The sequence below is a fragment of the Anguilla rostrata genome, chromosome 6 (genome assembly GCF_018555375.3).
Source record: "Anguilla rostrata isolate EN2019 chromosome 6, ASM1855537v3, whole genome shotgun sequence".
NCBI classification, from domain to species: Eukaryota; Metazoa; Chordata; class Actinopteri; order Anguilliformes; family Anguillidae; genus Anguilla; species Anguilla rostrata.
Genome location: NC_057938.1, coordinates 47,722,017 through 47,736,111, shown reverse-complemented (window position 1 = coordinate 47,736,111; position 14,095 = coordinate 47,722,017). Strand labels below are relative to the sequence as shown.

At 54.2% G+C, this 14,095-nt stretch overlaps 1 protein-coding gene across 1 annotated transcript in view; it reads right to left on the bottom strand.

Annotated features, from left to right (window-relative positions):
- man1a1 (mannosidase, alpha, class 1A, member 1) overlaps window positions 1-14,095 on the bottom strand; it is a 122,449-nt gene that overhangs the window by 11,383 nt on the left and 96,971 nt on the right. Inside the window, exons 6-9 of the mRNA XM_064340144.1 lie at window positions 5,893-6,016; window positions 5,506-5,599; window positions 2,309-2,424; window positions 353-572 (exon numbers count right to left, since the gene is read on the bottom strand). Coding sequence (XP_064196214.1) covers window positions 353-572; window positions 2,309-2,424; window positions 5,506-5,599; window positions 5,893-6,016 — 554 coding nt within the window. The remainder of the gene's footprint in view (window positions 1-352; window positions 573-2,308; window positions 2,425-5,505; window positions 5,600-5,892; window positions 6,017-14,095) is intronic.

The following is a 14,095-nucleotide window of genomic DNA, read 5'->3' as shown; positions in this document are numbered from 1 at the left end:
ACTGATAGCTGGCCACTGTCGCTGCTTATTACCTAAACCTTTATGCTTGCACTTCTGCAAGCTGCTCCAGGTAAGAGCCTCTGCTGCAGGCCTATGCAGCGCTCAGTGAGGTACAGTTTATCACAGTGGCGCCCAATCATGTGCCACAGAGAGTATGCAGGTTTTCATCCCAACCAATCACTACACTTGCTGATTTCACCAATTAACACAACTTTCAACCAGAGAGGTGGGAACTAATAGGTGAAATCAGCAGGTGAAATGATTGGTTGGAATGAAAACACTCTCAGCCATCGGCGGCACATGATTGGACGCTGCTGGTCCGGCGCTTCATCGGCAGGGCGTTCACACTCACTGGTGCGGGCGTACGACTCGTGGCACGTCCGGGCGATCTCCGCCGCCAGCTCCATCTGGTGCCCGGTCTTGTCGTCGGGGGCGCCGTCGGCCCCCAGGGCGAACATGCCCCCGGCGAAGCAGGTCAGGTGACCCATCTTGTGCTCCAGCAGCCCCCCCTTCCACTCGGCGATGTAGGTGAGGCCCCCGCTCGACTTCCGGATCAGGTTGGTCTCGATGGCCTGGGGGGGGGGTCACACAGAGGTCGCGGAGGTCATTAGCCTGCTGGGTGGGGGTCGTGTACGCTTCGCTGGGTAACCAGGCGCGTGCGGCGAACCATCGATCGCCCTGCACCTCATCTCTCTCCATCACGGGGCGGGTGCCCTCCGTCACCCGGTGACTGACGGCGTGGGTCAGCTTGTTACGGGAGCCGCGTGATGAAGAGGCTCCAGTGCGCCGCACTTCATCAGCCGATAAAGAACTCCCCCGCTCCCCCGCTCCCTCCCCCCTGGCGCGGCCTGCAGCCCATTCCTTCTGTTCTACTCCTCTGTTCTGTGTCGTCAGCCTTCTTTCATCCAGCAAAGGCTCTTACAGCCTTTTCATTTCACGCAACGGCTCGGAACGACGCAATGCTGAGGCAATCTCGCAAAAAAATCAAAAATAAAAAATAAAAATATCCAAAGTAATGTATATTATGTGGTCGGAAACACCGTCGCGTAAAAATTCTGAACGGCCTGTTTCCTCGGTCGGGGGAAACTGGGATGGGGTTCAGCTTATTGTTTAATCTTAAACACCGTAGGCGTGCGGCGTCCTGTTTAGCGAGTAACTGCAGCAGGGCTGCTTTGTGAAATCCAGAACGAACCGGTTACCTAAACCTGAGAACAGTGCTTGCGCCGTCGGAAGAGAAGGCAGTTAACCCGGACGAACCCCTTGTGACTGGGCGAAGGTTTCAGACGGCTTGAGAATCGACAGAGTTGTGTAATCGCTTATGACTTATTCCTGGAAGACTTCAATTAAATATACCGTGGCATGAAGTCAAAGTGTTTCCAAGGACACTTTGCAGAAATCAGTAAATACTATGACCTGTGCGTTACATACAGATCCAATCCACTAACACAGAGCCAAGAAATGCAGACTTGCTGGTTAACTGGTACGCGTGTACCGGAACCACAGAACAATTTAGCCGTGATTCGAGCACGTGGATCCTGTGACCCTGGGCTCTGCTTGTCAGCTAAATACCTACACAATCAGCGCTGCCAGGAGAAGCATTAAAAACACCGTCGACCTGCCGACACGAACCTGCCCGAGATCACGCAGGGATGCTCTGATTGGGCAGAAGGCCCGGGGAAAGACTGTGGGAGCGTTGCTATAAACAGAGCGCCTGTCGCCGTGTCAGTCAAACGGGACGTGACAGGCAGGCTGTATTTCGGCGGCTCTCTGTGTCTGCGTCCTCGCTGTGTCGCCTCTGTTTAACTCTGTGAGGAGGGCTGCTTCCTCTGAAACACATCCATTTTCCAAGATCGGGGCTTTTCAACCTTTTACGATGCAGAGACACCCGCCCAGACCGGAAGGCATCCAAGGGACCCCCATCAAGTTAAAAAAGGGTTATATTTAAAAAACGTTTTATATTTTGAAATATTTTCCTAAATCTGTGCTCGCCCCCCTCTTGTTGGGCTGAAGGCTCGCGGGGAGCGCTGCTGGCACCGCGGCGTGACGGGGAGCGAAAATTCGGCACCTGGCAGCAGAACGCCGCGCTCCGCTGCAGCCGACTGCACTGCACGCTGCAGCCTCTCTTTGGGGGGGGGGCTGTCAGCATTTCTGCACCCCTCTCTGCTCTGCTGCGTGTGGGGACGGGACCTGCATGCGGGAGAGAACAGAGAACCCCCAAACACACGCACCACACACCCACACCGCACACGCACACACACACACACACACACACACGCACCACGCACACACACACACACTCCCCGTTTACCTGCAGAGCGTCATAGTACAGCTTCTTCCCCTCCTCGTCCGTCTTGTCGGACATGAGCCAGGCCTTCAGCAGGTACTCGTAGAAGCTGTCTCCCAGCCCCCCCACCGACACGTGATCTGCAAGGCAGGGGCGCGAGCAGGGAGTCAGGAGGGGGGGGTCAGGAAGGGGGGTGGGGGGGGTCATGTGCACCTCTCTCCTCCCGCAGACAGAGCCCCCTGCTCTGGCTGACAAGGTAATGACTACTGCCGAAACCCATCCACCCCGCGAGCGTGTGTGCGCTGGGCCTGGATCCCTCCCTGGCGAGACCGCGCCTTTCCGCCAAGCCACACGGACGTGGACAGGGCCTGTAAGCAGGGAACTGCGGGGGGGGGGGAGGGGCTAATGGGACTGAGGACTGTCACGGCGAATGTTATGGAGGAGGTGTCTGGAAGAATGAGATTTCAGGGGGAGGGGGGAGAGCCTTTACCAGGGCCTGCGGTGGGGCAGGGCAGAGCGGGGGAGGGGCGCGCGGTTCGGAACGCCGCGGCGGCCCTCGGGCGCTCCCCCGTCCGCCTCGCTCACGGTGACGGATGAGCGCGAGGTCGCGGGAACCGTGTTTGTCATATCGATCGTCATACTTCCTCATACATATTTATGCGCCATTATCGGGCCGGCCTTGTTGGCGGGATAAAGATTGCACGTCAGCCGCGATATCGCTGACGGGCTCTCTGAAAGGCTGCCGGAGCGCGCGGCCTTGCCGTTCGACAGGGACGCACTTCCTGTGCGGGTCTGCGGCACGGTCATAGTGTCAATGCCACCGGGGGTCAGGACTGTGACAGCGCGGTCAAGGACCTCGACCGCAACGCGACCGTATAATTCCAGTGACAAGAAGGAGTAAGGCATGGAGGGGGCGGGGGTTGGGAGAAGACCTCCGCTGTAACATTGTGTCACCAAGAACACGGCAGAGGTTCTCCTCCAGGATTCTGACTGACATCTCCAGTTGCCACGGCGACAGTATCAAAAGGAACATAAGCTAGCTGGCTTTCATTCGGGGGGGGGGCGAGGTCATCGCCGGGTCTCCCAGAGGACACGAGCGTCGGCCGTCCGTCAGCCCTGAAAGACACCGGTTATTTACGACCGGCCCGTCCTCGTAAACGAGAAACGCGATCGACGGAGCCGGAGCGTCAGCGGGGGAGCGTGTTTCTGAGCCCAGGGGGGCGCGACGAGGGAACGGCGAGGGCGTGCGCGCGACGGAAGGCGCGGGATCGCCATCGATCCCTCCCGCCGCGCGAGAAATGTGAAAAGGGATTAGAGTTTAAAAAGCCCCGCGGGGCGGACAAAGGTTCATGCAATCGTTAGGCCGGATCACCTCTGAGACTTACACGGCCAAAGTTCAGGTCATCTAGCAGGCTTATTAAACCCCCTCACCCCCCCCCCACACCCCCCACCCCCCCCACACCCCCCACCCCCCCTCCACCCCCACCCCACACCCCCCCGCAATTCTTCAGCTTAAAATACGCAGTCCCTAAAATCACAATAGCCAGACGACATGTACAACAGGCAAAAAAAAAGATTAAAGATAGTTTTTTCTATCCTGGTTATATTATCTTCGTCCATTTTCATGCACTCCGCATTTTGGGAGGAGACGCGACTGATTCCGGATCGTTCCCGACGAATCCCCAGTGACCTCGGTGGAAGCGCTGCCATGTTTTCTCACGACCGCAGGACGCGCGTGGACTACATACGAGGCCGGGCCCGTGACCCCGGCCTTGGCGGCGGGGTCATGGGAGTTGTTGTTTTTGTCATAATTCCCAAGTCCGCGCCGCGCGCTTAAGTGAGCCCCTCTCTGCGGGAGAGCGGGCTGGTTTCGAGCGGGGCCATTAAGACCCAAAGCACTCTGCTGTTCCCGGCTCCGGGTCAGCGCCTCTCAAATACTCCTGGCGTCCCGCGAAATGACTGACCCGCGGTTTCGCCGGGATTAATCCCTCTGAGAGGCTCGCTGTGTAAACAGAACCGTTACGGGACAAACAGAGCGAGCGACCCCCTTTCCCATCTGCGCATCTGGAAGCTGGGGGTCGGGGGCGCGTGAGTTCTGGGGAGGGGAGGGGGTGTGGGGGGGTGTCGTGTTGGTCGTTGGCCAGCCCCCCCCCCAGCTGGAGAGCTCTCTGTTTATGGCAGGAGAGCTGAGGGCCGGTTCCTGGCTCAGAGCCCTCTGCTGCTCTCGCATGGCTGTGAACCCCGGCCCCTGGGGATTATCCCGCTTTAATGTGCCTCCGGCGGGAGGGCGGGCGAGCGGTTACTGGCCAGGTGGTTGTCATGGATATGGGAGGAGGAGCCGATGTAACGACGCGTCTTTGAAACGGGCCGTCTCGCATCGTCTGGAAGCGGACCAACCCAGACCGCTCGCCGCCGGGCGCTCAGAAGCCCGGCGACGGCTTCCGCGGATTGCACGTCTATGGTTTTCCGGTCGGTCGCGTGTGGCGTGAAATCACCGCCGTGATCACGCCGCTCGTCTGCCGGCCGATCCGTCCGCTTTTCCAAAAACAGGCAGATTTCCGCCCCCGGGGGGACGAGCGACCATCTGCTGTCCTCCTTCAGGGACGCGGCGCTAATGATCCCGTCATCCCGCCAGCGCGGTCGGGCTGGACGCCCGCCACGCCCGCCACGCCGCCGCCGCCTCCGTTACCGGGCTGCGGAGAGCCGGACTCGGGCTCCGGCTGGTACCGAGCGCAGGGCCGGGTGGCGCGGCTACCGGGCGGCTTCTGCACACACTGCCCTGAGAGAGCGAGGAATTTACCGGAACGCTAACGGCTAGGCTAACTCCGAGAGGGAAAAAAAAAAAAGGTGGGTGAGAGCTCACTTTGCGCCTGAATAGCCTCCCACAAGTTGTCCAAATTTCATATTTACTTTTTTTTCCAATATCACACACCTCAATCACGTCTTCCCCCCCCCCTTGAGTATTTTCTCTCCTCACGGTGATGTATAAAAGTATAAACTGTCCAAACTCCATTAAGTGCTTTGTTACGGTGCCGGTAAGAAGAAAGCAATTCAAACAGAGTGGGATGGCTCTGGTGCACAGCACTCGGGCACACCGAGTCCTAATGACGGGAAGATTGGTGTGTTTAGTCCGTCAGCTCTGCAGACAGTGCGCTGGGGGCTGGGTTAATAGAGGTGAGTGAAGGAGGAGGAGGAGGAGGAGGAGGGTCAGGCTGACTTACGCTGGCCCCACTGCCCGCTGTTGGGGTTCAGGTAGTTGGGGTACAGTCCCTGCGGCTTGTCCAGCCGATTCAGAACCTTCCGGATGTTCATAACCTTGAAGTGAAGCAAACACGTGTACGCACACACAGACAGAGAGAGAGAGAGAGACACACACACACACACACACACGGTCACACACACACGCACAGTATTAAAAAAAGCTGCACGTATGAAATGCAATGCGATTCTGACACACAGGCTTACTGTAAAGACAAGGCGTTGCATTAATAATGACTCTCTCACAGCGAGCTCGTACCCCGGGGGGGATAAAAATATACGAGGGCCGGGGCTCCGGGGAACCGCCGGTGCCTGCTAGCCGCTAACGCTAAGGCTAGCGCTAGCCTTACCTTCTCGGCGAACACGGGCTTCCCGGACAGCTTGCTCAGGTGCATGAACTCCAGGTGCAGGGTGCCGTACTCCGCCAGAATGCTGCTGCCGCCGGACGCCCAGGGCCAGTTCCTCCCGATCCCGCTGCAAAGCAGGCACACCCGCGACCTTTAGAGGGGCCGTCGCGCCACGGCGGGTCCCGGGAGCGGGACATCGCTTGCAATTTTCTAAAGTGGACGAGCGGCGTACTCTTCCAGGACGAGGGCCAACATTTTTTATGATATTTTTCTTTGTATTCCTCAAAAAAGCCTCAGCTGAGCGGTGACAAATGGTGGTGATTGACCTCTTAACGTGACCGCAAACTGATGCCAAGGCGTTAGCACCAAGTCTGGTCCTAGTGGAGACCACTGGCTCCTCCCACTACAAGAGCACATGGTAAAAGTGCAGCATTACCAGCCCATGATGACCATCTGAGAGAGGAACATGAGAACAAATGCAGTGTACGGCCAAAGATGCTACATCGAGAGTAGTCAAGATGCTCTACTCCGTATGTATTCGTTGCTGTCAATTTTCAGAACGTCTTGGCGCTGCTACATCCTTGGAAGTCCTCAGGTTCATTATCATTCATGCACGGACTAGCGAGCCCAAATGACTGTGACCTCTGACAGCGTGTTTCAAGACTCTTTCCTGCCGACGAACACTGCCGCACCGTCAACAGAAACCAGCCGTGTCTAGTCAGATTCTCGTGCAAAATCACTACAAAACAATTTGGAGGGCGAGAAAATGGCCTGGTTCCCCATTGCAAGAGTGTGGATGTCAGCACCTGGCCTGTACCTATAGTCCATATGAGACCTTAGCGTAGCATTCTGTCCATTCTGGCTAATTTCAATTACCGATAATTCAAGTGTAGCACTGCCTCCCGAGCTCACCAGATTGCGCGCTCGTGCCGGCACCAATTATTAAGACAAATAGTGTAGCGTCGGAGTGCTAATGGCGCATAATCACAGCCTCCCAAAAATAATGGCTATTGTCACTTTCGTTATTAAACCTTTTGTCTGGAAGACGAAGTGCACGAGACATTTTTTTCATTAACACTGTATGATTCGGTCGGATTAATGCAGAGGAGCTTGAGGAACGGGTTGATAAGGTGTAAAAGACTACAGCTCCTACAAACCTGAGAAAGAGATGGAGATGGGAGGGACAGAGGGAGAGAGAGAGAGAGAGAGATATGTATCAGTGCATGTACATGAGAGGTGTGTGTGTGTGTGTGTGTGTGTCTGAGAGAGAGAGAAAGACCGAGCGAGAGAGAGACAGAGATTGGAACAGAGTGGGGGAGCGTGTGTACGGAATACTGAGTAGGTCTTCACTCTGAAACAGTGGGTCTAATATCAGCACAGGAGATGGGATTCTGTTCATCACTTTGACTGTACTTTTCCAGGAGAGTTAGAGTGAACGCACTGTAAGCAGAACGAATGTGCTTTCAGTCCAGCCGACTCAATGTCACCACCTGGGGTTGTACCTCTGCTCACAGAAGCGTAGCGCTCGATAAGTCATAGAGATGACCTGAACAAGAGGTGAGCCCAGCCAACCATGATGAAATTTTGATATCTGTAACTAGGAGGGAAATGCGCCACTAGTGTATCTAACACTCAATCTTAATTCATTGTACATACTGTACAGTGTGAATGGATAAAATGCACCAGAATATAAGGAACATAAACTACCTTGATGAGGGAGGCATCTAAGTGACAAGTTGGCCACTGATGTCAAAGGAATAAGCTGCCTAAAAAGCGATTACTCAGCAGCTCGACTGATCACACGGTTTTACTTCCTGCACGTGGGCGTTCTGGAAGCTGGGACTGAGCGCGTGCACACGCCCCGCTCTCCTGCACGCGCTTCGCTGTTCAGAAATGCTGAAATGCTGGTCACGCCACCGTCAAGAGACCAGAGTATCGGTGTGCATAATGACAACAGATCCCTGCCTCTTCCCTGCACATCCAGGCAAAACGACTTGCTTTTCATTATACGGGTGATTCAACCACGTTACGCAAATTCTGCAAATCACAAAATATCGGTATGGAGGGAAAAATTCTTCTTTTCATGTTCCAGTCCCCGAAATGCATAATCGGCAGGTGCAGTTAACACATTGTGATGGTTGGCAAAGATGGGGGGGGGGTTGGACGCTCGGCGGGAGCGGGGCTCGCGGGACGAACGCCGCCGCCAGCCCCCGGTCGCTGGGAGCGAGGCCCTCACCGCCGAACCGCTGCCCACTTAAGCGCGGCGTGCGACCCGATGCAACCCGACGCAAGGTTGGAAACCGTCGCCGAGGCCATCGGCGAACTAAGATGAGGGTCAGACGGGAATCGCCATGGCAACGGCAGGGAACCGCGAACCCTCGACAAACAGCCTAACTCTATTTATGACCCTCCCTCTCCACCTTTAACCCGGGAGGAATCGGGGCCTTACCGCTTGGGACGGGTACCGTCAGGCTTTTGGGAGTCAGGCCTCATGTGCTGACTCATCTGCGGTGCTGAGCGCAGGACGTAAAAGCAGACGGCACCTTGAGAGAATGAAAATGGCCCCGGCGGCCATATTAACGGCAGAAGTGGCCGTGCTTCCCGTATCCAGATTGCGGCGACGCGGAACCTTGGCGGGCCCGCTCGCCGTTAACTTCCCCCGAACTGCAAACGTCGTAATTCTCCCCGCTTCCTGCGATTCCACCCCCCTGCCCCCCCCATCGCCCGGGAGACGAGCATCCGTCATTCAGGGCCTAATTAAATTCTTTAAATCAAGCTGGCGCTCCTGCGGGCGGAGCCTTCTGAAGGCCTAGCGGAGGAGAGGGAGAGAGGGAGGGAGGGAGGGAGGGAGGGAGGGAGCGAAGGAGGAGATAACTCAGGGAGCCCGGCTTGTCGTGGCGAAAGCCCGGCGCAAGGTGGGGGAATGAGCTACAATCCGTTTTGCAGCGCTAACTCAAGATCAAGTGCCCCACGCCCCCCTCCCCATCCCCAAACGACTCAGTAAATACTGAGGACTCACCCCACCAGTTTTATGCTTGAATTTGTTTCAGGATGTGGAGTCAATGGAGGGGGGGAGATAGCCTCAAGGGTGTGCAGATTCATAGCCATCATCACATCGCACTCTTAGCTTGTTCTTGAACTCTACAAAAACCGCTTCAGACCTGCTCAAAAACATCCTCTTTACATTCCTGTAAAAATATTCCCCCCTTCCTTTGTCTAGCCTTTTTTGAGGACTCCTTGCCCAATCAGCATGGAGGGGAGCCCAGTGCTTGTCAAGGCTCTCAGATAGTTTTCAGATCGGGAGAATGAAAGCTACGATGCATGGTGAAAGCAGTTGTACACGGCTGTGTGGGAGAGAGTGACCACAGCTTAAATTGGCATCTTAATTGAGCGTAAGAATGCAAGCATATCGATCGAGAAATTTCCCCAGATACTGAAAAATGATTACGCAGCTTGAAAAGTAAGGGGAAATAGGTCTGCTTGACGGCTATATTTCTGGTCGAGAGCAAGGGAGCGAGAGAAGGTACAAGTTAAACTGTGTGGAGGCATAAAAGAAGTAAAGTTCATTGACATCTGAAAGCAATTTCTTGCTGCTCGTTTTACCAGGGGGGAGAGAGGGGACTTCTACAAGACGTATCAAATAAGATATCTTTCCCGGGAGAGGGATGGTAATGTTTGATGTGAGAGCAAATTATCAGCACAGGCACAAAGCCCTGATGGACAATTTGAGAAGGGCCTACAGGGACAACCTCTCCATGCCTGAGAGAAAACAGACGGAGAGAAATGTTGCAGGTCTACATGCAGGTTACAAAAAAAACCTAAATCCTACAGGACTGGAGGACCACACAGAATGTACCCACACTTCGTTCTCAAACTCAGCTTGGAGACAGTCTCCAACATCTAGCCTTACACATTCAACTAAGAATAGTGCATTTTCTTAACCATATTTCCAAAAGTAACAGCCAAGGAAATGTCACATTCGTTTGCTTGATGTTGAGAGCACTCACACTGTTTCACTTCAGTTGCAGCATTTAGTTCAGATTATGTGTCACTGCGAGACACTTGACACTACTTCAAGCTGCAAGTCAGCTACATTTAAAAGATGTCACCGGCAGATAACGGAAATGTGGGCAGCATTGGCGAAAAAAGAAGAAGCTATCAGCCCTGTTGCTATGGCGTCACCAAGGACACCGAAGGTAGCGTTCTCAAAACTAGCCTTCCTTACTGTCCTGACACAACTCAAGATGCAATTACCAACCATTTCGCAGAAGTGGTCTCCGAAGGCTTTCGCCGACGGTGCCGGCATGTTGTTGCCTTGACGTCCACAGTGAACCGCGGGGTAATAACAGCCCATAAAAAGGCCGCGTCTAAATTACGTGGCAAGTACCTGGAGATTTAAGTGGCGGGAGCCGAGAGGGCAAGTGAGGGTTCTGGGACGCTGCCAGCCTTACCCTGAACACAAAAGTGCTCAGTGTCACGTGCAGTGTGGAGTTCTAAACTGTAAACATAATAATACTAAAAGATACATATTCTAAACATTTGTATTTACCCCCCCCAGTTTATAATGGCCATCTGTGACACTTCCACCTGCAGAATAAGTATGAGTTCTCCTCCACAGTAGTGACTGTTATAGGCTCTACAGGCTGCATAGTATTCTGGGAGAGAGCTAGCAAAAACAGCCAGTTCTTCCAGGCAGCAGCTGGTAGCTTATGGGGCAACTGCATTTTCTGCACCCCCACCATCTCTCAGGGGGACCACACAGACCATTTCCTCACTGCTATCCACTCTCGGTCATAAATGCCAGGCAGCACTGTGGCACCACGGACATGACTACATTTCCCAGCCTGCACCTGTGGCGAGCGGATTTTGTGCCAACTGAGCCAAGATGGTAATAGGAAACGAACCTGACCTGGCTGTGGGTTACTCTACACCCACTGAGTATGAGGCATTTTCATGACAAACTAAGCAGGACTGTTTGTTGGGGATGATATTCATGACGCTCGGTTTACCCAGAGACAAGGCGAGAGCAGCGAAAAGCACTGCGAGTGCCTTTTTTCCCCCCTGTAAAATACCTCATTCAGACAGGCCTTAACAACACTTACACGCGCAGCGAGGGACAAATAATACCTCTCGGTTCCCACGGCATTCATAATTCATGTTAGAGAATAAACAAATGTTTATACTCGCCTATGCCGCGTGCCAGTTCCTCTGCACATCAGAGATAACAGAAGAACACTCTTCCCCAGCCGAGGCTAGCGCGCAAACTACTGTAGCGGCAGCTTAAAGGCCCCAGATTAGATAGCTAGCTTTCCACACCAGTCTTCTCCAATGTCTCTTGTCAACCGAGAGCACGTCCTGCGGTATTAGCGCTACAACAGGAAGCTGAAAACCGCACCAGCCGCTCTGTAAACAGCGAGGTCCGAGTATCCGGCAGATCCGCGTGGTGGATGGGTTCCACCGTGTGGGTATTGGTGGTCGCCCGCTCCCGCGCCCGTGTCAGAGCCGGCAGCCCCGCGGGGTGGTGAATGATTGGCCGTAGCTTGGCAACGCGCGGACCGGCGCTCAGTCCTATGCTGCCTTGCCTGGATGCACTATGCACTATAAGGCTACTGTTAGCCGCTAATCCGGACACGCAGATGATTTTCTGAACACATGCTCAGAGGATAGTTGCCAACTGTCAATCACCCAGCAGCAAAGTACTAACCAATAACACACTTCACTAACGCTAACGCATCGCTGTCATCACAATAGCACCGACGCAATCAGCACACAAAGTTCTGCTTATTTCTTCACGTTTAGAACCACATTAGTGGTTTCTGATTACACCTTGTCACACAAACACCTCCCCTTCTGTGCCAACTTTTCAGGTATCTGGAAAAAGAAAAGTCTAAAACACTACCGCTGGTGAGGATAGCCAGAAACGCAAACGTCAACGTTTTATGAACAAACAGCCCCCCCCCCTCCCTCCCCCCCAACCCCGCCCCCCTGTGCGTTTTTAAGCCTTTCCCCCTCCCGGGGCACCAAACCCCCTTCCCGCCAGCAGAAACAAGACTGCGGTGCGTGCAGAGCGGATGAGGTCTAATACAGCCCCCCCCCCCCCGCAGCGACCATCCCCGGGGAGAGGGGGGGGGGGGGTTCGGGAGTGAGCGCGAGCGCTGCGTGAAGCCCCCGCTGCGCTCTCATGCCCCCTGCATATCAAAAGAGATATTTTACATTTATTTGCTTGATTTTTTCCCCCCAAAGCCATGTATGCTTTGAGTCTTCTGCTAAGCTTCAAACAAACTTCTATCACGTTTCCTTAAAGGAATACAACAGCTGCATAATGAAATCCTGTCATGTTTTCCCTTATTGTTCTGTGTTTAGGGTTTTGTTAGTCATGCTGTGCGTGTGTGTGTGTGCGTGTGTATGTGCGTATAATGTAAAAAGCTTAATATATTCCCTTCTGAGCAGGCAGTATTTCCATATAATGTAAACTGGCTCTCCATATCTGCTTTACAAGAGTGTAGAATGCACGTGTTACATTTTTCTGAACTCCTTTTATGTGCTTTATATTCAGACACAACCAAAATCAAGCAAATTTGCAGAGATGAAATTACTTCTCAGGAAAAAAAAAACCATACAAATTACTGTTCTTTTTTATTTTGAATTGCATGGCAAGCTACGAACGGCCAATGTTCAAACTGAGCACTGCATTAAATTGCCTAATCAAAATGACTCCATCGAAACTGGGTAGAGGGGGTAGAGTCCAGTGTTTTGGTAATACCAGCCCCATGCCAACGATACTGAATCGTCAACAATGACCGCGAACCAATGGTCTGGTTCTCACCCCTACTGAGAACACCCAGAAGGCACTGCAACGAAGCCCACTCTCTGTCAGCCTCTCTGCCAGCCTGCCTCTCTGCCTGTCCCTCTGTCTGTCCGTCTGTCTGTGTGCCTGGTAACAGTATCCCTGGACCCTGCCGGACCTCCTGGTCCCTGACCGAGCATCCTGCTCTAACGATTTCCCATTTAATTGAATTTAGGCCGGTTGAGTCGAGTCAAACTGATGTCAGGCTCCAGCAGCAGGGAAAATTTGATTTGGGAATCCTTTATCTTGCTTATGGTCCGAATAAAGGGAAGCGGGAGGGGGTGCGGGGCGCAGATAAGCTGGAGGAAATGGGTTCGGGAGAAATATCTCACAGGCCCACCACTGCCAGGGTTCACTGGCTCACAGAGTCCTGGAAAAGGGAAAGCGAGAGATGGTGTGTGTGTGTGTGCACATGTGCGTGTGTGTGTTTGGAAGGGTGTGTGTGTGTGAGTGTGGGCTGTGTGTGCTTGTGTTTGTGTGGGGTGTGCGAGTGTATGACTGTGGGGTGTGTGTGTATGTGTGCGTGTGTATGTATATGTTTGGGCTGTGTGTGGTGTGCATGTGCGTGTGTGCATGTGGTGGGGGGGGGGTAAAAGGATCTAAGGGACTGTGATCCTGAAGTGCTCATCAGAGGCCAGTTGCGTGTGAACCCACAGGACAGATGTTGAGCAGGAATGCACAGACAGACACCGCAGTGCAGAAAAGCCCTCATAGAACACGCATGGCGCCAAAGCTTGTTCCCCCTTGCAGAAGCCGCGCGTTTCAGCAGCACAACGCACAGAGGGGAAAAGAGCCAGTGAGCTTAAAGACAGCAGCGTCTGCAGCAGCGCGCAGAGGGAAAAGAGCCAGTGAGCTTAAAGACAGCAGCGTCTGCAGCAGCGCGCAGAGGGAAAAGAGCCAGTGAGCTTAAAGACAGCAGTGTCTGCAGCAGCGCGCAGAGTCTGTGAAGCTCGATCATCCCCGAGCTCGTGTCGCCCAAACCCGCGATGCCCATCGCCCCCGCGCCACGCCTCCGCCAGCGCTCGAGTCCCGGACCTCCCGCCGTTTGACGAATGAGTTACGGCTCCGTCTCTGGCGGCCGTGCCGACCACGTGCCCGCCCGCTGACGGCTCTTTTCTGTCAGCGGTGTGATTGACATCTCGGCAGGTGAGGAGGCGGGGCCTAACACACCTGGGCCGCCAGCTGTAGCCTCCGCCTAAACTGAAGTCTGCTAAATGAGATTTTTTTTTTCTCCGGGCTGTTTGATCTCAACCAATCCCTCTGCTCCCGATTCCATATCTGAGCTAAAATAAGCCCGCGTGCCACGCGTGGGGATGACAGGCATCCAATTTGCCACGTTACGGATCCGGCCGGGGGGGG